Source organism: Lasiosphaeria miniovina (assembly GCF_030549165.1).
Source record: "Lasiosphaeria miniovina strain SMH2392-1A chromosome Unknown B0T26scaffold_2, whole genome shotgun sequence".
Lineage (NCBI taxonomy): Eukaryota > Fungi > Ascomycota > Sordariomycetes > Sordariales > Lasiosphaeriaceae > Lasiosphaeria > Lasiosphaeria miniovina.
In genome coordinates this window covers 3,528,437-3,554,458 of record NW_026848221.1, presented here as the reverse complement: position 1 = coordinate 3,554,458, position 26,022 = coordinate 3,528,437, and the positions used below count along the sequence as shown (strand labels likewise).

Sequence of the window (26,022 nt, the reverse complement as noted above, 5' to 3'; positions counted from 1 at the left end):
CACAACACCACAAACTTCAATTGCCAACAACTTTGTCAATTAATTAGCTACAATGATGAAGTCTTCAGTATCGGATTCTCCTGATTCTTCTCTTTCAGAATAACTAAGGTCCTCTCTGCCAGCCTCTCTCTGTGAGGCACGAACCTCCTCAATTCCAGCGAACTGCGTATTAGGGTCGACTTGGACCTTCCTTCTCTTTCGGCCTCTTGTGCGTTCTAGGCTTTTTTCTGCAGCCTCCAATTGATGCGCCGTATTGGCTAGTTGGAAAACCACGTAATCGAAGGCTTTTGCGGCCTTGCGTATGAAAAGTCGGTCGTTGGAAGTCCGTTTCTGGCCGGCTAGAAAAACCTGCCCCTGAATACGGAAATCCTTCGGCTTTTTAGGGGTAAACCATATAGGCCGGCCCTCCGAATTCTTATTTAGAATGGGGTTATGGACCTCTTGAAGGTCTATAGAAACCGTAGAGGTCAGTTGACCAACGTCGCCGTTAGAATTCTTAATAACAAGGCCGTTGCTTAGGGGCTTCCTGAGGCTGACCGGCCAGAGGCCTGTAGCTTTCCAGCCGGCTTTGGTATTAGATTCAGTCATTCCATAGACCCTGGCTTGCCGGTAGCATTCTAGGAAGGCTCTCTTTTCAGCAACAGTGCCTTCGTCGAAGCCGGAAACAACCTCGTTATGCTTGGCTCTATACCGGGCTTTTAGAGGGCCGAAAACCGATAAATCCAGGGGCTGGAGAACGTGGGAGGTGTGGGCTGGTAGAAATAACAATTGTACGTTATTAGAAAAGGCTAGCCACATGAATTCTTCGGTGGTATGACTACCGTGGCCATCTAAAATAAGGAGGCGCTTCTCCGAGGGGGTAGCTGGCCGAGTCTCTGGAAGAAAGATATTGCGGAGCCATGCGACGGCAGTATCATCGTCAGACCAGCCGTTTTCAATGGGTTTCCACTTCCAGCCCTTAAATGGCTGTAAATCGCGTGGATACCATTGTTGTTGAAGGCTTCCACCTTTGAAAATGACGACTGGGTTCAAATACCGGCCGCCAGCGGAAATACATTCGATAATCGAGGTCCAAATTCGGTCTCCTTTCTTCTTTTTCTGGAATTTCTTTCTTTCCTTAGATCCAACAACCAGGCCGTTATCTCCAATGCCAGAAGCAATGCCAGTTTCATCCATATTATACCTATGCTTGGCTGGAATAGCCTCCACGCCTGGAGGCTTCAAATAGTCAAACCAAGGCCGGATAACGGCCTCACAGGCTCGATCAGCACGGTTTGCATGGATTCTCCGAGGCCTAATTGTAGAAATAGATGGATTTCTAGCCAAAAACCGGCTAGTCCAGCGTTTTCCGAGGGTCTCGTTATCTTCGAGCATTCTTCTAGCTAGTTTCCAAATTTGGGCGTGGGTTGGAGGGTGACCGAGCGACCCTTGGAATAGAATCCATTCGGTTAAGCGTTCTTCCATAGCCGGAGAAAGCTTTTGATTAAGAATTTGGGCCTTGGAGGCTGGCTCGGAACCACGAACCCGATTAAAGAGAGTAGTAGGGGGGATGCCGTGATTTTCAGCAGAGTTACGGAGTAAGCCGGTTTCTGCATACTCTGCCAGCGCATTCTGCAAATCCAACTAAGTATATCGCTTCATCTTTCATTTCTCAATTGAATGGAGAAAAGAAGATAAGTATTGAAGCAGAATTGGTCGAGTTGCAAGCGATTGAAATAGGTGAGTTGGGTGGCGAGCGGCAAGTCCTTGATGACAAACCTTGTTCCAAATCCAGGGGTGTTCCATAAGCAGACCACCTGACTTATATCTGCACAAGAACGATTATAAGGATTAAATGGCCGACAAAAAGCCATATACCTTTCAAGAAGTCTTGGGTCAGCCATATATTAATAAAGTTGACTCCAGGCCCTTCGTGGCCACCATTTTTAATACGAAACTAGCTGTTCCCCCTGATATACGTGGGCTCTTATCTCGTCGTCCAAATAATATCAAAATGTGGCGGATGGATGGAGCTGAGAATTGATGCCGGAATATTGGCATTTAGGCCTGAGTGCCCTGATGGATGACTTAGAATACGTTCCTTGTCTTAGTACTCCACGGTGGTGGGGTACCTAAGGCAGGAGGGTACGTACAATGCGGACTAAAAAGGCATTGCCCACCCACTTCAGAAAGTCGATCATCTAAAAACTTAAAAAAAGAAAATAACGAGGGCAAGATTCAGGCAGCATTTTAATCTGTACTTCTTGGCCAAGCCGCACTTTTCCGCAAAAAGCGGTCAAGTAAAAACGTCTTTCTAACTGATAAAGCATCAATGGTTCCTATCTGATGCATGTTCGGACTCTCGGCTTAGGAACTCCCGAGTGGCTGTTGTACGTCCCTAGCACTATTTAGTAATCTGACCGAGGTCTCACACCGTGAACCCTGGAAATCAGTCATATGCTACCACCATCCGACTAAGTGAAGGGAGAAAGTATCACTTCAGTGGCGTTCCAGGCGGCAATTGGCGCTGAGCGAGCAACGTGCAGCAATACCTGGTAGCTGAGAGTGTTCGGGGCTTTAGGTTTCTGTACAAGACCTTGTCTTGTCACATTGGTAAGCGGCAGGGTCACAATAATCCCCAAAGGCGCTCAAATATATCCATTTCTATTGGTTTCGTCGTATAGATGAGTGTTATTTTGCAGCACGGAGGTCGGGATCTCTGAAGAGCGTTTTCATGCCGTCGGCACGACTGAAAGCAGGTGGCGCCGGCCGGTGGTATTATCATCCCGTGGGGATGAAGAGCCGACCGAGACAGCAATCTCTACCTGATGAGATAATATGACCCTAGAAATGAAAATGTTTTCGTTATCAACTACAGTACCTTAATTATCATCTCCATCTTTTATAGCAACTACCACAATTTCCGAAACCTATAACATGGAAGACCGCACAGCTTTGGTATTCGGGGCGTCGGGAATTACCGGCTGGGCAGTCCTCCATGAGTCCTTGCACTATCCGACGACTGATTCATTCTTCCGCGTAATCGGGCTTTTCCAACAGACCGGTGGGCCGTTCGCAGTTGGTTCTCCCAGACGATGATAGACTTATTCTGGCATCTGGAGTTGATCTTGGTGCTGGCGTTGATGCGGCCGCTGCTGGATTGAGTGGCATTGAAGGCATCAAAGGTGTCACCGATGTGTTCTTCGCAGGTACGTGCTCCATCTTTAGACGAAAGTTGCGCTTCTCTTTCATATCTGGCTAATCCCACTTGCGCAGCTTATGTCCAGCCACCTGGAACTTCAGATTTTGTCGGACACGAGATTCTCAAACAAGTCAACGTTGGTATTCTTGAAACGGCGGTCCTAGCCGTGGAGAAAGTTTGTCCCCGACTTCGGTTTTGGTCCCTACAGACTGGTGGCAAAGTCAGTCCCCTAATTTCCTGGACCCGGCTTGATCTGTTAACACCCCCTAATTTAGTCTTATGGCTTTGTCCACGCGCGTGAGATCGGAGTTCCAAAGGTGCCCTGTAACGAGTCGGACCCGAGAATACCGCAGCCTTTTGAAGATCAGGTCTTCTATTATGCCCAGTTTGACGCACTGGAGAAACTCTCGGTTGGAAAGCCATGGCGGTTTACTGAAATCCGTCCCGACCTTGTGGTACATTACCCTTCATCAAACTTTCTTCAGGTTTTGGAATGCTGACACCGATACATGGATTGGATTTGTTCCGGGCGGCAAGAACGCGATGAACCTTGCCCAAGGACTCGGCTTGTTTCTCAGTTTCTACGCCGACCGCGAATCTAGTGGCGTTGCGGGGAACAAGAGCATTCATTTCCCCGGCTCCTTGCTTCGTACGATGCTCGCCACACCGAAATTGGCCAAAAGACACTTGGTCGTGCGCAGATCTTTACATCCCACTTAATCGGTGACTCAAATGGCGAGGTCTATAATGTCGGTGATTCCCCCTTGGCCGCAGGACTAAATTGGCGCGACAAGTGGGTAGCGATCTGCCAGTCCTTTGGACTGGTGGGACTTGGGCCTGAAGAAATTCGCGCGATGGGGTTTAGCTCAAGCGAATACATGACGCAACACCGAAGCGAGTGGGAGGGGTTTGGGTCAAAGCATGGTCTGATTCCCGGCGTCATCCAGCATACAAGTTGGGAATTTATTGGGGTGATGCTGTCCATGGCGGTCTTTGACCGGCAGCACAACCTCTCCAAGTTTGCAAAAGCTGGATTCCAGGAACGAGTCGACATCCTTCGGAATTACGAAGAGGCTTTTGACCTGATGAGGAGTGCCAGGATCATTCCTCGCCGATCTTTGGTAGTTCTAGCATGAGACGGGGGCCAACAATGTAAAAGAAGTCCCATCGAGGGCATGGCTCCCGAGCGTTTCACTACTTTCTACTTATCACGCGGCTAACCAACGGAAACGATTCCATGATGCATGTACTTCAAGAGCTGTCGAAAGAAGGCAACTAGTCGCGTTGACAAAATGACTTTATTTATTTGCGCCCTAATGAAACATTTTCCCATTTCACCTCCCCAATTCAATGACATCGGATGCCCGATCTCCGGTCTTGGCGTACTAGTCGTTTCCCTCCGCGAAAACATCATCTCGCCGCTGGTGCACGCGGTGTTGCGGTGAGGAACCGGATCGATCGCCGATACTAGAAGCGCACCAATGAGATGCCTATGCGGATATTAATTAATCAAGGTAAGGTTCATTTTACCATCTTCTCCGATGTGTGGATCCTATCAGGGGTCTTCCCCGCATGCCAGGTACAGAATAACTGAGGCTATAACGCTATAAATCATTACGGCTACTTCAAAGTCACACATCCGTCGCTTGATCATATCTTCTAGATTGGTGGAAGATTCTGCTCGGGTCGCTACTAGAGGCTGGGCGAGCCGGAGAAAGTAACTCCTCCGTCTTCACAATGCTGCTCCCGGTCATCACCGTAATGATATAAGCGTGGTGGCTCTCCGCTTCGTCCTTCCAAATTGGGGATACGAGTCGTCGGTTTTGCTACAGCAGCTGGAATCTAAAAGTGTGACGATGAGGTTTCAAAATACCATCTTGGTGCTCGCGTTAGCGGCGTTTGCATCGGCACAGACGACCTCAGCATGCACAGCTGGCCTGCCGTCTAGCTACCGCTGGACATCGACCGGCCTCCTCGCCAATCCAAAGTCGGGATGGGTCTCGCTTAAAGACTTCACCACGGTTCCATATAACGGCCAGCATCTCGTGTATGCAACGACACACGACTCAGGATCAAGCTGGGGCTCCATGAACTTTGGCCTCTTTAGCAATTGGTCCGATATGGCCACAGTCAGCCAAAACAAGATGAATGGAGCCACTGTTGCGCCGTCACTCTTCTTCTTTGCTCCCAAGAACATCTGGGTCCTTGCCTACCAATGGGGCCCGACAGCCTTCTCCTACAAGACTTCCAGCGACCCCACCAATGCCAACGGGTGGTCCGGAGTCCAGACCCTCTTCTCCGGGACCATCACAGGTTCTAGCACTGGCTGCATCGACCAAGCTGTCATTGGCGACGATACGACCATGTACCTGTTCTTTGCTGGAGACAACGGCAAGATCTACCGCGCCAGCATGCTCATCGGAAATTTCCCAGGCAGTTTCGGGACATCATCGACCGTGATTATGACCGACACAGCCAACAACCTGTTTGAAGCAGTCCAAGTCTACACAATACAGGGTGAGAAGAAGTACCTCATGATCGTTGAGGCCATTGGATCAAACGGGCGCTACTTCCGCTCGTTCACGGCCACTAGTCTGGGCGGCACATGGGCACCTCAGGCAGCAACTGAGAGCCAGCCCTTCGCCGGTAAAGTCAACAGCGGCGCGACCTGGAGTAACGACATCAGCCATGGCGAGCTGATCCGCGTCAACGCTGACCAGACCATGACGATTGATCCGTGCAACTTGCAGCTGCTCTACCAGGGACGAGCCCCTGGCTCTGGGGGCGACTACGGCAAGCTGCCGTACCGACCGGCACTGTTGACGTTGCAGCGCTAAAGCGGCGAGAGGTGAAAGGACGTACAGCGTTGGTGTATCTAGCAGACAATTAAGTTGAGAGCAAAAGAGATGGGAATAAGACAATTTCTCACCTCGAGGTACATGTGCATTGACTGTTTCTCTCAACGATAGAGGGGTTCTGCTATCTATATATTCTTGTCGATCAGGAGGCTACTTCACTTAATTAACCATGACAGCGAGCACCGGAAGTTACTCTTCCCGACCATACACAACCTAAATTGTCCCCAGTCTAAGCATTCTGCCTTGCACGTGACGGATAATGTGTATGAGCATGGCTGGTTCTGGTAGGCGGAAGCTGGGCTCGCGTTCAATCAACGAACTGGCTAGCATGTGAGTGACGCCAATGAGATGTAAGCAAATGTGTGCGTGCACTATCACATTCAAGGGCTGCATGTAGCTGCGCTACTATTTGACACCAAATTGATCGCTTCGGCCACCTCCGTCGCCGAGCCCAATGATAGCTCGACATTGTCGTGGGGGAAGACGCGGGCGTGCAGTCGCCGCAAGCCAGCATGGTAGAAAGGCAGATTTCGAGTGTTGCTGTGTTGTTGCTGTATCATTGGTGGCCTTCTGTCCCAGTTTCGACAAATATCGGCTTGAGAACACCCACAGTCCAGCCAATGGCCAAGTTTAAGCGACATCGCTCCCCAACAAGAGCAGCGGGGCACACACAAAGGCAGTCGCAGCGCAGTCTCCCAACATACATCTCTCCCGTGTTTGCCCCTCATCCCCTGCATGGGCCGCAAGCTTCTTCTACATCAAGCACGCAACGTCAACAAAATGTCATTCCACCTTCCGCCAAGATCATCTCATCCGTCTCATCCGGCCTCGTCGCATTCAGCGAGTTGACGGAGATGCGCACCCAATGATTCCTCTCAATGTTGGCATTGGCAACCCGCACCGTTAACCCCGCCATATCCGCGCTGGCCAGCGAGTCAACCGTGGTAAACCCACAAGCCCTAACTCGCGGCACAATGTCGTCCACATACTGCTTGGGCATGCGGTCAGTAACGGTGGTGGTGTGGCAGTCGTCACTGCAACTGTTACGGCACGACTTGTGGCCGCTCGAGTCGGTGCCGCAAGTGTCGGTGCACCTCTTGACGCAGTCACGCTTATCGTTACAGTTTCTGAACCACCCATGGACGACACCTAATATAGCGACGTTGCTGCCGGTGTTGCCGTTGACGGGGGACACGAAGTACTGGTTCCATGTCATGTCTCGTCCGGTGCAGGCGTAGGCTTGAGCAGGTTTGGCGCCGCCGATGAGTCCGAGCACGGCCGTCATGGCGGCTTTCTTACCGATTCCGCTGCCGCTGCCGCCGCTGCTGCTTGTCCCGGGCCGAGATCCGGATCCAGCCCGGGAGTGGGCGGATGATGAAGAGGAGGAAGAGGAGGAAGAAGAGCGGCAAGATGCAGCTTGATCAGTACTGTGCCCTCCGGCTGCGGATGCCATCCCTCCCATGCCTCCTAGTCCTCCTCCTCCTCCCCCACCACCACCAGAGCTCTTCGTGGGCATCTTGGGCATCTTGGGCATCTTCCAAGTACCAGGCCTCTTGAGCGACGGTGGCCCAGACTAGCTCTCTTCGCCTTCTTGTTCATCTTCTGCTCCCGCCGTTCCGCCTTGGTCATGGTCAACCTGCGCCAGACAATATAAGTAATCACAGCACCCAGCACGCCACCAAGCACCGTCAGCACGATCAGCGCGTACTGGTTGCGGTACGACTTCTTGAGCTGCTCGAGCGCGTCGCCCATCATATTGCGCGCAATGGTGGTCAGGCACGAGGCCGGATACCGGTCGGCGTCCTTCCAGTTCCACATCTTGTTGCCGTCGCATGCTGCGCCTGCTTGCATTGTGCGCTGGCACGCGTTACAGGCGAAATTGGGGTCGTCGCAGTCGTTGGCGCAGCCGTGATAGCATGCGTCGTAGACTTGGGAACGCGCCATTTGTTGCCATTTGTTGATGTCGCCGTCAACGGCGGCGGTGGCGACGAGGTGTTGGACGCGCGCGACGACGGCGAAGGTGTTACGTAATAATGCCCTCCTGACGGAACTTTGCCATCAACTAGGCCACCAACGATGATCTTCGCCACCAACCAGGCCACCAACGATAATCAGCCCCTATAGAGGCCTTAATGCCTACATTGTTGCCTAATACCGGTCTTTTAGTCAAAGGATAAATAAGGCGTTCTTTTCTTTCATTTTTACCGAGAATAGACAGAGACTTGGACACACTTGAATTGAGCTGCATTGTGCACTAAAACTAGAGCTACACTGTGGCACCACGCTTCCGCAGCACACACGGGACTTGGTCTCCCAACCATGTATAGAAGCAGCGGCCTTCGCCCACCTTCCTTTGCGAGGGCCAGGTTGAAGTCTTACACCACTGCCAGTCATTGCTCACCCCTCTTGTTGCTTCCATTGTGACCACCTTGATCAGGCGTACCAGCCCTTCCTTACACCACGGAAGAACTTATCCTCGTATTCACAAACTTGTAGCCGTGGGCTAGCGATAATTGGCATAAGTTACACCAGGCATAACTGCGCCATCCTTCCCATCCTTCCAATTCATTTGTAGGTAAGCAAGGTGATTGTTTGCCCCAGTAGGGTAGAAAAAATAAGACGGGGTAGCCAGGTGGCGGAGCGCCAGTGTCCTGAAATTGGGCTCAGAATGCTATTTTCAAACTACGGCAAGTATAACCGGGTAGCCCCAAAAATGACCTCTCGCTCAGCCTGGCTCAGCCTGGCTCAGCCTGGCTCAGCCTGGCTCAGCCTGGCTCAGCTTAAGGCGCAACTGCTCAGCTCCGAAGGAGAAAAGGGAAATTCTCTTTGTCGGGTTTGGGGTGTTGCAATGGCTGTTTCACGGATCGACTTTTGGCATCATTTTTAGCAGAACGAGAACGCCGTTGTGGGAAGCTACTGCCAGGGGCCAGTCCAAGTTATGGCGCCCATGACCATGAGAACGGGAACTATCCGGTTTTCAGGCGGCAACCATCGCCCGCAAGTGTTTCGAAGTGACGGTGCCCTCGCGGCAATACTGGTTGTCTCCTTGCTTGCCTTGCTTGCTCCGCATGACGGATGACCGACCACTGGAGGCTCTCAACTAACAAGCATCAATTTAGGGTCAGATACACCGTGTAATATGCGGCACAGATATGACGCTGTTTTGGTAGAGGGAGAGAGATGACTTCTTGACGATAGCCAAAAACAGTATCTGACTTCCTATTTTGATATAGGCAACTCTCTTGGAGACACAGAGCTCAATGCAGGTTTGGACAATAAGTGGCATTATAATGCAAAGAAACCAAAAGCTGACATGACCAAAGGCAAAACGTGCTCGCGCGCAATTAAGGAATGTAGATCTCTTTTTTGAAACTATCGCCAGACTGATGCAACCGGCGATAGAGATTAACGACGGATCATTTCTTCTCTGGGCACCCATAGACACCAAGATGCCTAGATACCATGTTGGCGCACTGCCTAGGGAGGTAAAAGCAGTGCCATGGCCGGGGCTCCCATTCTATCTAAAGAAGAAAAAAAGGAGAAAGGGAAAGCTAAGAAGCGAGCCGAAAATTTTCGATTTCATGTGCAGCCAGCCAACGGGCCCCAAGTGGAGTAGTCACGTGCGAGCAGCAAACGAGAGCAAGCTCGCGTGGTCCGTGCCCCAGCTTGTGCATGGCCCATTCGAATCACCCGCGCTTCTATTGGCTGGGTGGGCCGAGGTCAGCCAGCCGTGGTGCCGGGACGTTTCCGATCAATCGACATCATCGCCAACCAGCCAAAAGTCCGCCCGCCCACCTGCCTCCCTCACGAACCACGCACGACCGCCCGATCGACATCATTGCAACGGAACCACGCCCCGCGAAACCATGATTGCCCAGCGCGTAGGAACGACGGCGCTTCGCCGAGGTACGCAATTGCCTGCCCTGCCCTTGGAGGGAATTGACTGGTCTCTCCCTGCTCCCAAGCGACGAGAGAGAGCCCTCCCCCAGGGGAAGCTCCCTCTGTTCGTTCGCGCGGTACCTCTTGGATGATGAACAATTGACTGACGCTCGCGGGCGATTGCAGTGGCGGCCAAGCCCAATGCCTTCTTCACAGCCGACGTGGCCCGCATGGGGGTTCTTGCCGGATCTCTCCACAAGGCGACGCAGACCAGGTGCGTTCAAACCCCCTCCCCTCCTTCGATCTTCACACCCATAGATTGCACCCATTACACCCCCAACGGTTATTACGAGAGAACCCCCGAACTGACATTGACCCTCACACCGACAGACTAGTCGCAACGCAGAAGCTGACGTCGGCGGACGCGCACGACATCCTCAACAAGCAGCGGCTGCAGCGGCCGGTGAGCCCGCACCTGGGCATCTACGACAAGCAGCAGACGTGGTTCGGCGGCAGCGTGTGGACCCGGCTCACGGGGATGGGGTTCAGCGGGGGGCTGTACGTGTTCGCGACGGCGTACCTAGCGGCGCCGCTGCTAGGGTGGCACCTAGAGAGCGCGTCGATCGCGGCGGCCGTCGGCGCGCTGCCGCTGGCCGTCAAGGGCGGGCTCAAGTTTATCGTGGCCTGGCCCTTTGTGTTCCACTGCGTCAACGGCGTGCGCCACCTCTGCTATGACATGGCCGTCGGCTTCAAGCGCAAGACCATTGTCCAGACGGGCTGGTACATATGGGGCGCCTCGCTCGTCGGCGGGCTGTACCTGGCTTTCTTCCTCTAGATTGTACACGCTATCAGCTGAGCGGTAAATGCTGAAGGGAGAGCGGAGCAGAGGTATGGGGGGGGGGGGGGGGGGGGTGGTTGTAGAGGCTGGCGAGAAAATCGAGTGTCACGATATATATTCTACAGCACTGCACATGTTTGGGAGGGAGGCTTAACGGCGGCGCACTATGTCACTCCCGTTCCGTCTCCATTGCCACGACAGACGGAGGCGGCGTGCCCCGTTTAGATATTGTAAATTCATTGGTAAACGTGCTGTTTAACCAGCCCACCTAAAGGTGACTTCAATGTAGCGTCTTCTCCGGCCATGCCTAGAACGCCTGGAGGGGAAATCACTCTGCAAAAACTGCCTAAACGCCGCGCTGACCCCCAAGATCCATGTTAAACCTGCTTCCCAATCCGAGAGCTGCGAGAGGATCACGAGTGCTATTCGAGATGCCTGACCTCGAGGATCGCTCGGTTGAGGCTGTGGTGGGCCAGTCGCGCGATCCTCCGCCCAATTGTCGGCCCCAGGAAGTCTGTCACCTGCTCGGCCTCCCGCGAGAGGTCGACACCGTTCACCCCGTTCGACACCACATCCAACCCACCGACTAGTGTCTGGACGGCCTTGATAATGCCGCCCACCAAGGTCTCGTACTCCAGCGAGCTTCCCTCGCCCTTCTCGAACAAGGGCTGCAGGATCGCGGCGTCGAAGCTCTTGAGGTTGGGCAGCACGAGCACGCGCACCGCCTCTAGGCCGCCGGCCGCGGCCAGACCGCTGATAGCGCCGTACAGGACGGCGGGCGAGCGCGACGGGTCCAGGAAGTTCTTCAGGCAGGTGCGTGTCAGCTTAGGGCGGAGCAGCGCGTTGGCCTTGCTGTACTTCTTGGCGATGGTCCCCAGCAGGCTGGCCGACAGCTCGCGCAGCTGGTACTGGTCGCGGACGCTGTCGGTGCCCTCCTCGGTGGCGCCCAGCTTGCGCGACATGAGGCACGTCAGCACGGGCGCCGACAGCGCGCTAGCGTAGAACTCGACGAAGGTGTTGGGGTTCTGGATCAGCGCCTCGGCCAGCTCCATCATCTGGCGCAGCACGAACAGGTCGTCGAGGCGGTGCGTGACCTGGTTCGTGATGAAGTTCACAAAGTATGGGAGGAGCTGGTGCAGGCCGGGATCCGAGCGCACCGACTCGAGCGCCGCCTCGCGCAGGCGCGTCTTCTCCTCGTCGGGATCGTCGTCGAGGATGGCGGCTTGGATCTTGTCGAAGTATAGAATTAGCTCCTTGCTGATGACGTGCTTGACCGAGGGCCGGAAGGAGACGTTATCGTTTCCGGCGAGGGCGGCAAGCGCGGGGTGTGCGCCGGGTCCCTTGGGGAGGAGCTCTTTGGATGATGTCTCGGCGGTGGTGGGGTTCTGGGGGATGGAAGGTTGGACGCCTTCGACGGCAAGCCAGTGCGCTGCGGGGGGGGAAATAGTTAGAACGTTATCACGCGCACAAGGGGTGAGATCGAGGCCTGCCACTCACCAGTGAAGCTCATGTCCCGCGGCACCTTGGGCAAGGGCGCATTGATCAACTTCTCAAAGTCGATCTCCTCGTCGTCAATGTAGAAGAGGGATTGGTTGGAGCCGATGCTGGCCTCGCCGTAGCGCAGCGGTCGGGTGGACTCATAGCCATAGAGCGGCTCGACGTCGAGGACCTTGAGGGCTTGCGAAACGTCCTGCACGGTGAGGGTGGTGCGGCAGGCGGCGCGCATGAAGCGGAGCGCTTCGACGAGGACCTGCCCGATGCGGAATTCGACATCCTGCGTCAGCAGCCGCAGCGGCTCGTCGGCCAGAGAGATTCCTATCGATTCGGCGACATCCTTGACGTTTTCTGGGTTCCAGAGGAGCTTTGGTCCGTCCTGTGCGGCCATGTTGGCGAGCGGAGCGAGCTTGGTCGGGTTCGAGAATCGCGAATTGACGACCAGAGTTTGGTGGTGGTGTTGCAGGAGAGGTCCCCTGGGTACGTACCAGGTGCAGAGGCGTAGAAGCCTTGCAGGTGGAGGGGCTGTCACGTGATGCAATTGACACGCTGACTGAAAGTGTGCTGGTGTTTCGATTTAGAGCTTTTCTTAAGAAAAGGTAATTCCGGGAGAGAGTCGGAAGATGCGCTTATAACTAATGGCGCCTCGCTCTCGCCCGTTACCTTTCTTGCAGCAGTAGTAGTTGGGCGATCGTTGAAAATGGAATTTGTGCAGGGCAAAGGTGGTAGGTATTGATCAAGCGGAGCACACACCAGGCCCCACTTTGACACTCCGCGACGAAAGTCAGGTTGTAAGGATTTAAGTTGTTCGTTGTATTCCGGTCACACCATTAATGGTTGGGTCCTGAAGGTTGCGTATTAGTACTACTAATGGGGGGGTTGTGATTGTTCTTATAGTTCTGGTGCTAAGCTAAAGAAGTAGAAAGGTGTGCGAACTTGGTTTTGGTAGATGTGTGCGAGTCCAGTCGCTCACGTTGGCACGTGAGCTAGCACATAACTCACACCGCCTCCCTCCTAGACCAAAAGTACGGTCATGAATGTCGCTATTCCAACATGAGTACTTCGCGCACCTACCTTACTCAGTGAGCGCCATAATGGGTAATTTCGTAGCCGTGGCAGACTAGTGTTTGTTGTCTCAGCGGGCTGTCGTCTTCCCACTCTAGAATCGGTAAGGAGAAAATGGCCTCTGTAATGCTCACAAACTGCTCACAGTTTCGCTGAAAAACGAAGTTTACATTCAATGGAAGGCAAAGAGAATTGGGTGCTAATCACTGGCTGAGATAGAAATCAGCAGATGGGTATGTAATAGGTGAGCCGTAAAAGAGGTAATTAGTTAATTTTGACATAAATCAGCGTCTTGCACGTTGGCTTAGAATCACAGGTTAATCTCCCCACCTACTGTTTCATTTATTCTATTTTTGACTCGAACGCTACGAATCGTTATACAAGATACCCTTCAATTCCCTCACGAGGTGGATAGTACCCCCCCGGTGGTAGGACGCTCCGAAGGCCGTAGGAAGTCCAATAGCTCTGTTGGAATTAACGCCTTAATACTTTGATATATTTTCTGCCCCACACCGCCACCTGGTTCTCAACCCGCACACCTATCTTCAGACGTGCACCGTGGTGGAGCGACGTCGTGGCCGTGCACTCGGCCAAGGTGCACAGCAAGCCGAGCGACTTCAACGCGCCGGCGATCAGCGGCAAGAGCCTGACGGTGCTAAGGCGACGATGCGCCGCATGACGGGCACGTTGGTGGCGACGCCCATCGCGGTGGGCATCGTGGCGCTGCTGCTCGAGCTGGCCATGCTGGACGTGCCCGACGACGGGGCCACGCAGGCCACGCTGCGCCGCGTGCTCGCCCAGCTCAGGACGTACGAAGGCATGATGGAAATGCTCATGGCTATGGCGGTGCCGACGCAGGGCGGCGAGTACTACAACATAGTGCCCACCAGGGTACTCGACACGGCCGGCAACGTCGCCGACAACAGGAAATGGCTTCTTCGCAATAAGTTTGGGTTGGAATTAACTGAACTCCGACGGCCATAGCTATGCGCACATCGTGATAGTAGATCCAACTAACTGCCAGTCACCAGCCAATACAAGCAACGTGTAATCATCCGTCGCGAAACGCTTCAATACCTAATCACAAACTGGCTGCGTATTTCTCGCGGCTCGTGGGGGTGCTTCCTTCACGTGCTATACTCAACGGGGTCCCAGATGTGTAGAAGTATTTCGCTTAGCAAATTAGCGAATGTGGGCTTCGGTCTGTATAATACAGGCCCCGAAGGATTGGCTCGGGCCACTGAAGGGTTTTGGGGCTTTTGCAGTTCTTGGCCCGCCCCGAGTAACTATTGGAACGTAGTAATTGAGAGTGGACGGATGCGGCCAGTCGACTGGCGGGTGGTGCTGGATCGAAGAGTAACTGCTAATGCGGGGATCGGAGTTTTAGCAAACTTGAATGTTTAAGATGAAATCTACCTCCATAACTAGTCATAACATGATATGTGGTCCCCACCTGTCATGTGCAAGGGCATTGGGTGGAAGATGACAGTCACGAGGACAGGCACAGATCGCAGGTAGTATGGAGTCAAGAACTTAAAGGGGAGGGGTTAATACTAGTACTTTCCTCGGGGGGGGTGGGACTGGGGTAAGGCCCTTCCCGATTTGGCTCATACTCACAGTTGATGTTGCCGAAGAGAGAGACCTGCTTGAGATTGGGCAAGTATTTCGTGCCCTGGGGTGCCCGGATTTGTGTGGCCGGATCGGTTATTGCCGAGACCCTAATCTAGGAGGGGAATAGTCTTTGAAGGGCCGTTCCCTTGACGAGCACCCGTTTCGTGAGATCGGGCAGATATAATGGAAGACGAGTTAGACAATCGTAGATAAAGGTATCCTTTTTTCTTTCTCATAAGGCCCCTGCGGCCGGCCGCTGTATTAGGCGCTGTTTCGATTCCGACGACTGACTGGCCTAGGATCTCAACATACCAATCTCTTCTATTCTTAGCAATCCCAAATTTCACGGCCACTCGTCACCTGTCTCTCACGGCGGGTTTAATTCAGCCCGCTATTCAATTGGTATCATATAACCGCTAAATACTAACTTCCTCGGCCCCAAAAGCAACAACTTACAGCCCTCCTAGGCTGCGTTATGCTTATCCCCTGGCGCTCGCCTTCGAGTTCAACCAGCGTCTCCGCTTCACTCCCTCCCCACACCGGCTTTACTTCTCCGAGCCTGGTAGGTTATCGCTCGAGGCCTCGAGCTGCTGGACCTGTGACTTTTGCTCGCTGCTGCCGCGGCGGCCAGCAGAGGGCGCGGGGGCGGCTTCCAGGTCATCGAGCCGCTTGCCCTCCTGGACGAGGTTCATGCCCGCGGGCTTCGTCTTTTCAAACTCGCGGCCGCGCTTCTCGGGACCGAAGGCGGTGGTGACGGCGATGCCGAGGGCGATGATGGCGGTGGCGATGCCCATAGTAGAGCCGTAAGCATCGACACGGTGGCCCGACGCGCTGGTGACAAAGTGGCTCTCAGAGATGGCGTTGACGATCTGGGCCGAGGGCGACGAGATCATGTTGCCCAGCTGGTACGTGAGGCCCGGGAACGACGAGCGGAACGCCGGCGGCGACAGCTCGTTGAGGTGGATGGGGATGACGCCCCATGCGCCCTGCACGAAGAACTGCATGAAGAAGCCCGTCACCGACAGCGACCGCTCGCCCTGCGGCAGGATCCACGCCGGGATCAGGAAGCCGCTGACGAGCGCCGCGACGACAATCGACCGCCGCCGGCCGAACCACTGTGACAGATAGCCGATTATGGTGCCGCCCACGCACGCCCCGACCTTCATGAGGATGCTGGCGCGGCTGGCGCCCGAGTTGTCGAGCTCCTTCTCAGTGAGCATGAAGGTCGTGTAGCTGTCCTGGGAAGTGTGGCTGTAGTCTGCATGCGGGTGGAAACAGGCCAAGTCAGCTACCGGTCCAGACGGAGCCAAGACACGGAAAAGGGGCGAAAAAGAATGAAACACTCAGGGGCAACACCCACAGTTGAACCAAGTCATGAGGATGACACAGTAGATGCACATCTTCCACTCCTGGCGCAGCATGATCTGGGTCTCGCGCCAGAACTCAGACGCGTGGCCCTGGGCCTTGCCGGCCTTCTTGGCCTCGATGAACTGCTGCGACTCGGGGAAGAAGCAGCGAATGATGCCTACGCCAACCGACAGGCCGGCGGCGATCCAGAAAACGGTCTTCCAGCTGTCGTCGCTGCCGCCCACGCCGAGGTTGGCGCACGCCGCGCAGACGTAGCCGAACGAGTAGCCCTGCTGCAGGATGCCCGACATTAGGCCGCGGGCATCGACGGGGCTGTTCTCGAGCGCCATGGCAATGGCGTTGCCGTAGCTAAATCAAACGCGAATCACATGCTTATTTAGCCAGGATCCAACAAGAGCTGAAACGAAAGGACAGAAACGAAGAACAAGGCCACAGCACCAAAGCCCGGACGTATGTAGTAAGTACAGTAGTAATTGGGGACTGAATACTTACACTCCGCCCATGAACAGACCAAACAAGGCGCGCACGGCAAGGAACTGCTGAAAGGTGCTGCTGTAGATGGTGGCGACCTGCAGCACGCCGAGGATGATCATGTTGAAGACCATGGGCCACTTGCGGCCCCAGCGGTCGCCGGCGAGGCCGAACGCAGCTGCGCCGATGGAGCGCAGCAGCAGGGTCAGGGTGATGGCGGTCGACACGTCTGTCTTGCTGATGTTGTAATAGGCGGCCAGCTTGACCTGCTGGATGGACAGGGCGTGAAAATCAAAAGCGTCGGCCGTCCAGGCCGCGAAGCCGACGAGGAAGAAGAGCCAGTCGCGGCCCGACAGCTGCGCCAGCAGGCTGATGGGGTTGCGCAGCGCCGCCGGCCGCGCCCACTCGGCCGTCGTCTCGCCGTACGCGTTGGTCACCACGATGCGCTGCTTCCAGATGAACAGGTCCTTCCACGACTGCCGCGCCGTCGCCAGCACGCCCTTGGCCACGGGGTCGGCCGTCTCGTTTGTCGGCTCCATGGTTGGTTGTTGCTGTTTTAGGTGTGTGCGGGTCCTCTCTAGCCGGAAGCTCGTCGGGTAGGTAGGTGGTTGATGTAAGGGATCCGCCTACGGGATAGCCGGTGGAGACTGGACGAGAGGCCACCCGAGGTGAGGTCACGGTGCGGTGGGTGCACTTGCAGTTGCAGCGTGGTCGGCGCAGGACAGGGCAGACTCGGAGACGAACCCGGGCAGGAAGGAGGTGGACCTAACTTATTGTTCAAGGGCGAGTCCTGCAAGCAAAAGTCGGGAGGAGAAGCGGAAAAGCACACACCGCCAGACGATCCCAGATTAATTAACAGCCCGCATGTCTTATATGGGGATTGGCGAATCACTATCCCTTCTCGGTAGCCGTAGATAAGCGGTCATGATTTCATCTACCACCCGCTGGCTGTACTCCCACTCTGTAGCTTCTTGTCTTCCCGGGCGGGCAATTTTGCAGGTGATGTGCATGCGATGATGCGACTCCAGAACGAGCTGCAGTGTGACCAGTGTGGACCATACCAGACGAAAAGAGGAGCGAGGGGCGTTGGGCGTGCGGGGACAAGCTTTTGGCCATTGCTGGCTGATGCAGAGCGGCATTTCCCTGACTGCCTGGGGTTCATCTGCAACTGCCACGGCGCCCTCCACTGCTCTTGCTCCGTTGTGGAAAAAAACCTGGATGATCGGGAAAGGAAAGAGCAGGGCAGCATGGCCGACAGTGATGGCATGTGGGGTTGGTCTTGGCCTCTGTCAGTGGCAGACCCTAGATCGAACGTCTGGATTGGCAGCCAAGAGCATGCAGAGCAACGCCATTGTGGCTTGCCAGGCGGCTTGGCGTTTGCTTAATTGCTGTGCCAAGAAGAGGAGAAGCGGGTCCGGGACGGCCATGAGCTGGGCGCGCCAATCAAGCAGCCGTCTTGTTTTCCCTTCATCGGTAATTCTCTTGGTCGCCCAAGGGCAGTAAGGGCAGTCAGCTTAGAGTCAGCCTGTGCTTGTGCTCGTACGTGCTACCTAATTAATTACACGTGTGATAGTGTTACCCAGTGTAGCAATGCCTTCGGGTAAGTCGTAAACTCAATCTCCCTCTCTTGAGTCTGTGGCTTCAGTCACGTCTTCGTGGAGAAGCCTCCAAGTGCGGAGACTGGCATTTAGAGTTGAGACCAGCCAAGGGCCATAGATAGATTGCCTGTGGGGTATGGAGAATTTTGTTGCGGGGAAGAGCACAAGGAGGAGCTGAATGATCGTCAGTTGACCAGGGATGGGATGGAATCTGGGCTTTGTCAGGGCCTGCCCTGTAAATAAACCGCGCAAGGGCTCGGAGGTATTTGGCGTTGAGTCGTGGACAGAATGCGAAGCCGAGGATTGGGCAGGATTGGCCAAACCCGAACGTGGAAGTGCGGTTTAGATGAATTCCATCGCATTGCGTGATGACCGACGGGTCGTATGCTGCTGCACTGCGCTGCGCTGTACAAGATGTTGCGGCGCTGATGCTCGGGCAGTCAGACCGTATCGTGATACCTTGGCATCACACCTTCCTATTCGGCGCTCTCATCACGCCAATCGCCGGGCTTCCTCACCGCCTGAGGGGGCCAAACACCCGATTCTCGTGTGTTTGCCGGTCCGGTGGAACGGAGACCGGCTGCAGGCCAGCTTGGGTGTTTTCGTCCGTGTATCTTTGACGAAACGCTAGAATTATAATTTAGGTGGCTCGCCGCTGGCAGACAAACTGCTGTTTTGTTGCCGGAACAGCGGAAAGTACCCAGGTACTTACTTTAGTCTCGTGTCTCGTAAAAGAATAGAACCTACCTATCTTATTCTGTACCTAGTAAAGATTAAGACGCGGGAATCCACCACAGTCTTTGTGCTCGAAAGGCTACAAGGCACCTGCCTAGAGACTTTGCATTTTGCTAGAGCCTCGTCCTAGACCTGGTCACGCTACGCGCCCTAATTACCATCCTTTTAGCGGACCTATGAAGATTTAGACTTGCATGCTCCTCCCATCGTGACTACCTTGATTTAGGTACGGCGTCGCAATGACCGCAGAAACAATGGAACCATTCGAACCACGCGAGAAGTTCACGTCACTAACTCCCGCATAATACCCGCCGTGTTAGTCGCCTCTTGTAACTCCCAGCGCCGATGCAAAGTTTGCGCAGAATCTCCCAGCACGGCAAACTCGCCTTTAATTACAGCAAAGACGAGTGTCCCACCAGCACAGAAGGAGCCTAGAAGTAAAAGTTGGCGAAGCTGTCCCTGGCGTGGCCAGGCTTCCCAAAATACAGGTCAAGAGACATGGCTCCTTCGTAGGTCCTCCGAAATTCCTTCCCCGCCTAGCACCTTACCGTCGTCCCAGCGTTGCTTTGCGCGTCGCGCAGATCCGCGACCGTCAGGTTCCCGCTAATACCGCCCGAGAGCTCGATGAAGGAGCTGAGAGGCGTTTTGTAGACCATCTCGCCGCGTGCGCCCACGTGCACGGCGTCGTGTTGTGACAAAATGGTGAGCACGCCTTGTTTGTCCAGAGCTGCGGCGCTGACAAGACTGCCTAAGGCGCCGAGCTGGTCTGCGGTGTCGACACACTCAACAACGTTAGCGGGGAGGGATAGATCGTTTGCGACAACGACAGCAATGCTGCTCAGACCAGGGGGTTTTCGGTTCGTTGACTCGGAGAGAAGTTTAAGGATAACGAGGCTCGGGGCTTGGTAGACAACGAAGTCCTCGATCAGCGGTCTGCCGTCGAGCTCGAGCGCTGCGAACGGCACCCGTGTCAGATGCCCGGCAGGTATAAAGCAAATGTGACGGTGCCTGTGTGTTGAAGACTTCAACAGGGACCGAATCGGATCCACCAACGCCTTGGACAACTCCCGCATGGCGCGGCGAAGCCGGGTATTCATGTCGGGATCGGAGTCCAAGATATTGGCCTTCTCGATGACTCCGAGAATTTGCGGCGTTATGTGCAGAACATCCCATGTTCCGAAGCCTAGAAGGCCTTGAAACAGCCGGCATACTAAATTCCGCGGGCGTCGAGAGACAGACGATGCCAATCCACTCGTAGACGAGAGAGTCAAATGAACAACAAGAGTTCTTGCATCTATCTAGGTCGGGAGCTGCTCGAGACGGCCCTCGTCTCCCTGCAGCCTTGTTTTCGGGTTCGCGTCCAGAAACCCAGCTCCGTGGTGCTTCTGGAGTGAGTCTCCGATGCCACGAGCCTTGCCCATCTCGGCATAGCGAAGAGCCTCCTCTGCCCAGGAGTCATATTTTGCGCTTGGGTCCAGCTCTTTCGGCGCTGGACTGCCAACAGAGACGTGGAAATGGACCTAGACCCAGACGGTCCAGTCAAACGCCTTTTCGGCGTCGCAACTCCCGTACAGACTGCGTCTTATCTCTCCGTTGGTAATTTGCCGCCGTTGTTCTACGCCGAGCGAGCAACTGCACGTGAGCAAGGCGAGAGCTTCGGCCCATTTCTCCTGGAATATGTAGACCCTTGCGGCGTGGACCAGTTTCTGATAGTCGCCGAGCCCGTGCTGCCGCGGATCTGGAGACAAGCTCAGAAACCGGCTGCCAAGAGGAGATGGGGGTTCGTTTTTCAAGTGCTCGAGAAAGCGAACGCTGTTGGCAAACGCCGTCCTCTCCACACAGCTCGAGAAAGCAATCCATGTGTCTCTCGGAGGCCTCTGACAAAGACAGACCGTCGAAAAGAAGCCGTGCGGCTCGCTATCAAGTTCCTCAGCGGTCTCCCGAGCAAGCTCAACTAGCCCATAGTTCATGCCAAAATTCGTCCGGTAGAGCAGCAGGCGCTCTTCGCGGTGGAAATCCCCAGATGCTTGAAGGGAGCGGTCTCGGAGCCTCAATTTGCATGCCAGGCGGAGACAGACACTCGCTGGTGATTCGACTAGGGAGCGGAAGTTGGCCATGCGCCTTGCAAGCACTGAGCCTCGTTCTCCAGAATCATTCCTGCTCTCGCATATGACAGACACCACATCGGCGATGAAGAGGGACCATGAGGCCCCCCTGGTTTCCCCAACCCGCATGTACCCGGTTTCCGACATTCGGGCAGGCTCTTGAATATCCGACAAGCAGGAGTCATCGTTGCTGCCGACATGTATCCAGCGCAAGAGCCTTGCGCACGCGATTCCTAACACGGCGCCAGTTTTGTGATGCCCGTGGTATTCCGCAACGGCGATGTCAGGAGCAATCGTCGCCGCTTCTTCACAGAGGGCGAGGACTCGCTCGACCTCTGCTAACTTCACCTCCAAGATACGCTCTCAGGCCTGAGGGATCTGTTGTGTTATGTCGAGGCCCTCAACGTGCTTGACGGGAGTGTCAAGCGTAGAAAGAAATGTCGAGTTCCCAAGGACATCCCATTCGAAGCGTAAAGCCTGGAATATATAGAGTTTGAGGAGCAGCTGAAGCTTTTGGGTGGCAAATAATTAAGCATGGCCTAGTCTAATGGGTGCTGGCAGCAATTTTCTTCCCTCCCCTTTTCCCCTTTTCCCCTTTTCCTTTGTTGTTACAAAACACAACGAAGAAGCGAATAACCCAACAAGTGCACGATCATGGGCCATGATGACTACCCAATTGCTGTTTTGCCAGATTGGGTACCATACCCAATGCGGTAGGCAACCAAAGAGTGGCCAAAGTCGGGGTTTCAAAAGTGTTTGGGGTAACGCCAACCAAGAGACGCACAACCACGAACCCCAACTCCTGTCTCCACCAGCCTCGGTTGCCAAGGAGACGGCAGCCCATGTATCTCACTCTTCCGGGCCATGTCAAATCCATTGATCGATATATTGTTGTGGTCGAAGGGGTTTATATCTGAGGTCAGATGCGGCTCTGCAGGGCGGGCTTGATGAAGTCGTCGTATCCAACATCATGGGCTCGGGCCTCCAGCCTCCACAACGTCATGCAGCCTCCGTGATGCTCCGTGCAGCGCGTGCAAACACAGGAGCTTGCACGCCTAGCATGCCTCGGCATACTAGCCCGTTATGCGGTAATATCACTCACCCAGAGCATAACTCGCCAGTGTCCAGCCCGGAAAATCATTGCATGCGGCACATGGCCCAACCACTCAGCATCCCGCGGAAGAGCCTCTTCCTCTCACGCCCACATGCTTCGGAACGAACCGAGAATCGCGGTGTTAGAGACATTGCACTATGATTGCCCATCTCGATTGCCTCCTTGGCTCCAGGGGGCCGGCACCACAAACGGGCCATACTATTCGGACAATTTCGCTCGACCACCGAAACCAGGCAGACGATCTTCAACCGTGCCCCTGGCCCGGCCGTTCTTCTCTGCAAGTGTTCGAAGCCCGGGGCCATCTGATTGCCTTCCCGCGCGCGACACCCCACATCTCTCATGGGGTTAAAAGAGAAAGAGATCCCCCGCAGTCTTGGCCCTGGGTGAAGAGAGAACGGGCCATAACCTCTCGACCAGATCCTCAAGAAACCAGACGTCCCCAAAGAGACCCGCGGCGGAACGATAGCAGTCCGCGCGTGGACCATGAGCTTTGCAGTGTCGTCCGCCCACTGCTGAACCAGCAAAGCCCCTAGACGTCGACTCATGTCACCACGGCCGTCATCCAACCAAGTCGAGGTGTAATCAAGAACCATGGCGACTCCCGACAAGATGCCCTTGCTCGTCTCGAACCCGGCCGAGTCGTACCAGGCCAACATCATTGCCTGCGCCGCCATAACGTGGGCCATCGGCGCCATCTTTGTCGCCCTGCGCTTCTACACGCGCGGCCGCATCCTCCACAATGTCCTCGGCGCTGAAGACTGGTTCATTCTCGTGGCCCTGGTGTTCTCGGGCGCCACCAGCGCCGGAATGATTGAGCGTTGGTCATGCCGCCCAGATAACTGGACGAGAACACACAGACTGACCGTTGAGCAGAAGCCGTCTACGGGCTGGGAAAGCACATGCTGGACATCAACCCGGCCGTGATGATGCCAATGGCACGGGTACGTCTCTCTCTCTCTCTCTCTCTCTCTCTCTCTCTCTCTCTCTCTCCCTCCCTCTCTCCCTCCCTCCCTCTCTCTCTCTCTCCCTCTCTCCCTCTCTCCCTCTCTCCCTCTCTCCCTCTCTCCCTCTCTCCCTCTCTCCCTCTCTCCCTCTCTCCCTCTCTCCCCCCCCTCTCTCTCCCTCTCTCTCCACTCAACACCAACCATACCACTGACAAACCACACCGCATCAGGCCGGCTGGTACACGATCCTGTACTACATGATGGCGCTGCTGTTCACTAAGGTGTCGATCCTGCTGCTGTACATCCGCATCCTCAGCTACCAGCACGCGCGCTACGCCGTCTACGCCATCACGGCCGTCATTGTGCTGACCAACGGCCTGTGGACCATGGTAACCGTCGTGACCGCCTGCATGCCGCTGCGCGCTTTCTGGGACCCTACCGTGCCTGGCGCCTACTGCCGCCCCGCCGCCTTCTGGTTCGCCAACACGGGCATGCACATCGGTACTGATGTCCTGCTGTATATCCTGCCCCTGCCCATCATCGTCAACCTGCACGTCCGCACCCGCCAGAAGATCGCCCTGTACTCCATCTTTGCGCTGGGGCTGCTGTAAGTCAACTTTCCAACCTTTTTTTCCAGCCGGTGTCTGACAGACAGACAAACAAACAGCGTCTGCATCATCTCGGTGGTGCGCCTGTGGGAGCTAGTCGAGGAGTACAAGCGCGTCGACTTCACCTTCGACAACGTCAGCATCTCGTACCTGACGTGCATCGAGGTCAACGCCGCCATTGCCTGCGCGTGCTGCATGACGCTGAAGCCGTTCGTGGCCCGCGTGTTCCCGCGCCTGTTTGGCGGGTCGCGGTCCGACTCGGCCGTGGCGGCCGCTGCCGGGAGGCGCGATGCCGAAGCCGCCGCCGGGTCCGGCAGGGAGAGAGGAGAAAGGGGACCGCCCACCATCGGCTCCAAGCCCTCGCGGATAACGACAATACCGCCGCAGCTGCAGAAGCAGCAAAAGGGCCAGCAGCGCCAGTACTACCCGTGGCCCGCGGTGGCGGCCATCCACGGGCGCAACGACAGCCACTCGCAGCTGCTGGATGACGACGACGGCGACGACGACGACAGCACACTAACCGGAGGCAGCCACAACGCTAGATCTGACGAGAAGCACTCCCACGGGGCGCTAGATGTCGACTCGCCCATGATGTCGCCGCTTTCTCCACCAATGCAAATGCCCAGAGAGCTGCCCGCGGCGTACTCCTCCGAGAAAGGTGACAAGAGCCTTGGGCAACCACCCAGCTAACACTCCGAGTAAGGAGACTTTGTGGGTGGGTGGCGCAGCAAGGACAAGCCTGCTGCTCTCAAATTTAATGATGCAACGAGCGACGCTTAAGGACTATAATATCATGCTTTTCTCTTATCCACAGGGAAAGGGGGCGCTAACCAGTTGTGATCATTACATGATGGTATATTTGCTGGTTATGACGGGGCGTTTTAGGATTTGCTTTTCTAGGTACCTTACCATACTCATTAGGCATGGAAATATTCTTGTTATCATTTGTAATCTATTTCTTGTAAGAAACGTCTAGTTAGGGAAGGTTTTGCCTAATCTTAGGAAGCACGTTGCGGGCAATAATTAGATATTGAGCTTCTGGTGTCCGAAGTCCAACCTAACCGATTTAATCAATTCAAAGCGTAAATATAATGCGTCTGGAAGCTGCTGTCAACAAGTGCATACGAGGGACTCATGGCAGAGAATCCAACGAGAGGGCTCAAAGTGTATTCTACTCAGCAGCCCAGCACCGGGAGAAGGCTTACTTCCTTGTTTGTGCAGGGCTACCGTTCGAGAACTAGAATAAATACAAAAGCCCTATCGAATCCCTAGATTCACTGAGCCAATGGAGCTACCGTCTAAGGCGGCTGGAACAAGCTGGGAAAGATACCTTTCCAACATCTTTATTCCAGTCCCCTTTTTGTCCAGCGCGTTTTCTTTTCTTTTGCCCCTCGCCAACCCATCTCCGAACCGCCCTCTCCTTCCACACCCAGGCAACCACCACCGCAGTGCCCGGGCCCGCGCAAGCTAGGAAGACCGGTAAGACTGCCACCGCGAAGAGCCAGCCGCGGCCCTCGGCAGCCCCGGCACGGCTCAAGTCGACGCAGGCGTAGACCGCGAGCCACAGGAACGAGGCGCCAAAGGTGACGAGGCAGTCGAGCTGCAGGACGAGGCGCGAGTGCAGCACGAAGCCGTCGTGCGCCATGCTGTCAGGGGTGAAGACGGTGGCCAGCGAGAACGGCGCGGCCGCGAGCATGTGGCGACGGGAAGCCGCCGCTGCGGTGCTGAGCCTAATTAGTTATCCGGGGATATTATAGTACAAACTACGATCCTGATTTGAACCTAGTTCACACCAAGCTTACGGTAGGAGTCAGGTCTTAGAAGACAATTAGTTAGCTTGGAACCCTACTTGTCGGCTTCCAGTTCGGCCCGACTTCAGATCTCTTGTGCAGGTCACACAGTTATCAGCAGTTCTGGTTACTTGTTACGCGGAACCAACGAGGCCCCCTGTTTGATATTACCACTTGATTGGATTTTGGATGGCTGCAGTTGGGGGCTGTTTCGGCACGCATCTGCGGCACGCGGCACGGCCATCGCAGTGTTGATTAATTCACTCGGGTCCTACTCTGAGATTCTCTGATGTTTCGGGTCATGGACGGTTGCTCAGAGGTGTGCAGAAGCTACTGTGCCCATACCTCAGTTGCCAAATTATG

At 55.0% G+C, this 26,022-nt stretch overlaps 12 protein-coding genes across 12 annotated transcripts; 5 read left to right on the top strand and 7 right to left on the bottom strand.

The window, feature by feature from the left end:
• Positions 1–2,713: 2,713 nt before the first annotated feature.
• B0T26DRAFT_738348 (uncharacterized protein) lies at positions 2,714–4,317 on the top strand (the record flags this gene model as incomplete). The annotated part of the gene is made up of 7 exons (XM_060443585.1): positions 2,714–2,738; positions 2,924–3,018; positions 3,059–3,188; positions 3,256–3,401; positions 3,457–3,608; positions 3,667–3,758; positions 3,803–4,317. 7 exons carry the CDS (start codon positions 2,714–2,716, stop codon positions 4,315–4,317), a joined length of 1,155 nt encoding a protein of 384 aa, XP_060300631.1.
• A 720-nt stretch (positions 4,318–5,037) lies between these two features.
• Positions 5,038–6,018, top strand: B0T26DRAFT_738347 (alpha-L-arabinofuranosidase axhA-2; the record flags this gene model as incomplete). Its single annotated transcript, XM_060443584.1, has 1 exon — positions 5,038–6,018. One exon carries the CDS (start codon positions 5,038–5,040, stop codon positions 6,016–6,018), a length of 981 nt encoding a protein of 326 aa, XP_060300630.1.
• Positions 6,019–6,811: 793 nt separating this feature from the next.
• B0T26DRAFT_672399 (uncharacterized protein) lies at positions 6,812–7,983 on the bottom strand (the record flags this gene model as incomplete). The annotated part of the gene is made up of 2 exons (XM_060439444.1): positions 6,812–7,455; positions 7,602–7,983. 2 exons carry the CDS (start codon positions 7,981–7,983, stop codon positions 6,812–6,814), a joined length of 1,026 nt encoding a protein of 341 aa, XP_060300629.1.
• A 779-nt stretch (positions 7,984–8,762) lies between these two features.
• B0T26DRAFT_695681 (uncharacterized protein) lies at positions 8,763–9,577 on the bottom strand. The gene has a single exon (XM_060441312.1). It carries the CDS (start codon positions 9,476–9,478, stop codon positions 9,161–9,163), a length of 318 nt encoding a protein of 105 aa, XP_060300628.1. The 5' UTR covers positions 9,479–9,577; the 3' UTR covers positions 8,763–9,160.
• On the top strand, positions 9,578–10,837 carry B0T26DRAFT_695679 (uncharacterized protein). The gene is made up of 3 exons (XM_060441311.1): positions 9,578–9,945; positions 10,105–10,192; positions 10,309–10,837. Exons 1-3 carry the CDS (start codon positions 9,621–9,623, stop codon positions 10,751–10,753), a joined length of 858 nt encoding a protein of 285 aa, XP_060300627.1. The 5' UTR covers positions 9,578–9,620; the 3' UTR covers positions 10,754–10,837.
• B0T26DRAFT_144648 (TAF6-like protein) lies at positions 10,824–12,900 on the bottom strand. Its single transcript, XM_060433426.1, has 2 exons — positions 12,254–12,900; positions 10,824–12,185 (listed from the first exon to the last, which is right to left on the bottom strand). Exons 1-2 carry the CDS (start codon positions 12,639–12,641, stop codon positions 11,179–11,181), a joined length of 1,395 nt encoding a protein of 464 aa, XP_060300626.1. The 5' UTR covers positions 12,642–12,900; the 3' UTR covers positions 10,824–11,178.
• A 1,081-nt stretch (positions 12,901–13,981) lies between these two features.
• On the top strand, positions 13,982–14,299 carry B0T26DRAFT_748074 (uncharacterized protein; the record flags this gene model as incomplete). The annotated part of the gene is made up of 1 exon (XM_060444919.1): positions 13,982–14,299. One exon carries the CDS (start codon positions 13,982–13,984, stop codon positions 14,297–14,299), a length of 318 nt encoding a protein of 105 aa, XP_060300625.1.
• Positions 14,300–15,158: 859 nt separating this feature from the next.
• Positions 15,159–17,304, bottom strand: B0T26DRAFT_738344 (major facilitator superfamily domain-containing protein; the record flags this gene model as incomplete). The annotated part of the gene is made up of 4 exons (XM_060443583.1): positions 15,159–15,216; positions 15,530–16,184; positions 16,287–16,642; positions 16,787–17,304. The coding sequence occupies 4 exons, from the start codon at positions 17,302–17,304 to the stop codon at positions 15,159–15,161; spliced, it is 1,587 nt and encodes a 528-aa protein (XP_060300624.1).
• Positions 17,305–19,135: 1,831 nt separating this feature from the next.
• Positions 19,136–20,405, bottom strand: B0T26DRAFT_695671 (uncharacterized protein). Its single transcript, XM_060441310.1, has 3 exons — positions 19,852–20,405; positions 19,717–19,800; positions 19,136–19,607 (listed from the first exon to the last, which is right to left on the bottom strand). The coding sequence occupies exons 1-3, from the start codon at positions 20,193–20,195 to the stop codon at positions 19,487–19,489; spliced, it is 549 nt and encodes a 182-aa protein (XP_060300623.1). The 5' UTR covers positions 20,196–20,405; the 3' UTR covers positions 19,136–19,486.
• B0T26DRAFT_868978 (uncharacterized protein) lies at positions 20,397–21,276 on the bottom strand (the record flags this gene model as incomplete). The annotated part of the gene is made up of 2 exons (XM_060447881.1): positions 20,718–21,276; positions 20,397–20,618 (listed from the first exon to the last, which is right to left on the bottom strand). Exons 1-2 carry the CDS (start codon positions 21,213–21,215, stop codon positions 20,397–20,399), a joined length of 720 nt encoding a protein of 239 aa, XP_060300622.1. The 5' UTR covers positions 21,216–21,276.
• A 1,650-nt stretch (positions 21,277–22,926) lies between these two features.
• B0T26DRAFT_766369 (uncharacterized protein) lies at positions 22,927–24,773 on the top strand (the record flags this gene model as incomplete). Its single annotated transcript, XM_060446472.1, has 4 exons — positions 22,927–23,134; positions 23,194–23,258; positions 23,492–23,841; positions 23,929–24,773. The coding sequence occupies 4 exons, from the start codon at positions 22,927–22,929 to the stop codon at positions 24,557–24,559; spliced, it is 1,254 nt and encodes a 417-aa protein (XP_060300621.1). The 3' UTR covers positions 24,560–24,773.
• Positions 24,774–25,070: 297 nt separating this feature from the next.
• Positions 25,071–25,565, bottom strand: B0T26DRAFT_672394 (uncharacterized protein; the record flags this gene model as incomplete). Its single annotated transcript, XM_060439443.1, has 2 exons — positions 25,071–25,106; positions 25,299–25,565. 2 exons carry the CDS (start codon positions 25,563–25,565, stop codon positions 25,071–25,073), a joined length of 303 nt encoding a protein of 100 aa, XP_060300620.1.
• Between the last annotated feature and the right edge of the window lie 457 nt (positions 25,566–26,022).

What these genes read in the sequence shown, in the direction of transcription:
- B0T26DRAFT_695681 (XM_060441312.1), bottom strand. Translation starts at nt 9,478, where the DNA reads ATGGGTGCCCAGAGAAGAAATGATCCGTCGTTAATCTCTATCGCCGGT.
- B0T26DRAFT_695679 (XM_060441311.1), top strand. Translation starts at nt 9,621, where the DNA reads ATGTGCAGCCAGCCAACGGGCCCCAAGTGGAGTAGTCACGTGCGAGCA. An exon ending in AACGACGGCGCTTCGCCGAG is followed by an intron (nt 9,946 to 10,104) that starts GTACGCAATTGC and finishes GGGCGATTGCAG; the next exon opens with TGGCGGCCAAGCCCAATGCC. An exon ending in CACAAGGCGACGCAGACCAG is followed by an intron (nt 10,193 to 10,308) that starts GTGCGTTCAAAC and finishes TCACACCGACAG; the next exon opens with ACTAGTCGCAACGCAGAAGC.
- B0T26DRAFT_144648 (XM_060433426.1), bottom strand. Translation starts at nt 12,641, where the DNA reads ATGGCCGCACAGGACGGACCAAAGCTCCTCTGGAACCCAGAAAACGTC. An exon ending in GCGGGACATGAGCTTCACTG is followed by an intron (nt 12,186 to 12,253) that starts GTGAGTGGCAGG and finishes CCCCCCCCGCAG; the next exon opens with CGCACTGGCTTGCCGTCGAA.
- B0T26DRAFT_695671 (XM_060441310.1), bottom strand. Translation starts at nt 20,195, where the DNA reads ATGAATACCCGGCTTCGCCGCGCCATGCGGGAGTTGTCCAAGGCGTTG. An exon ending in ACCGCAGACCAGCTCGGCGC is followed by an intron (nt 19,801 to 19,851) that starts CTTAGGCAGTCT and finishes AGGCGTGCTCAC; the next exon opens with CATTTTGTCACAACACGACG. An exon ending in CTCAGCTCCTTCATCGAGCT is followed by an intron (nt 19,608 to 19,716) that starts CTCGGGCGGTAT and finishes CGGAGGACCTAC; the next exon opens with GAAGGAGCCATGTCTCTTGA.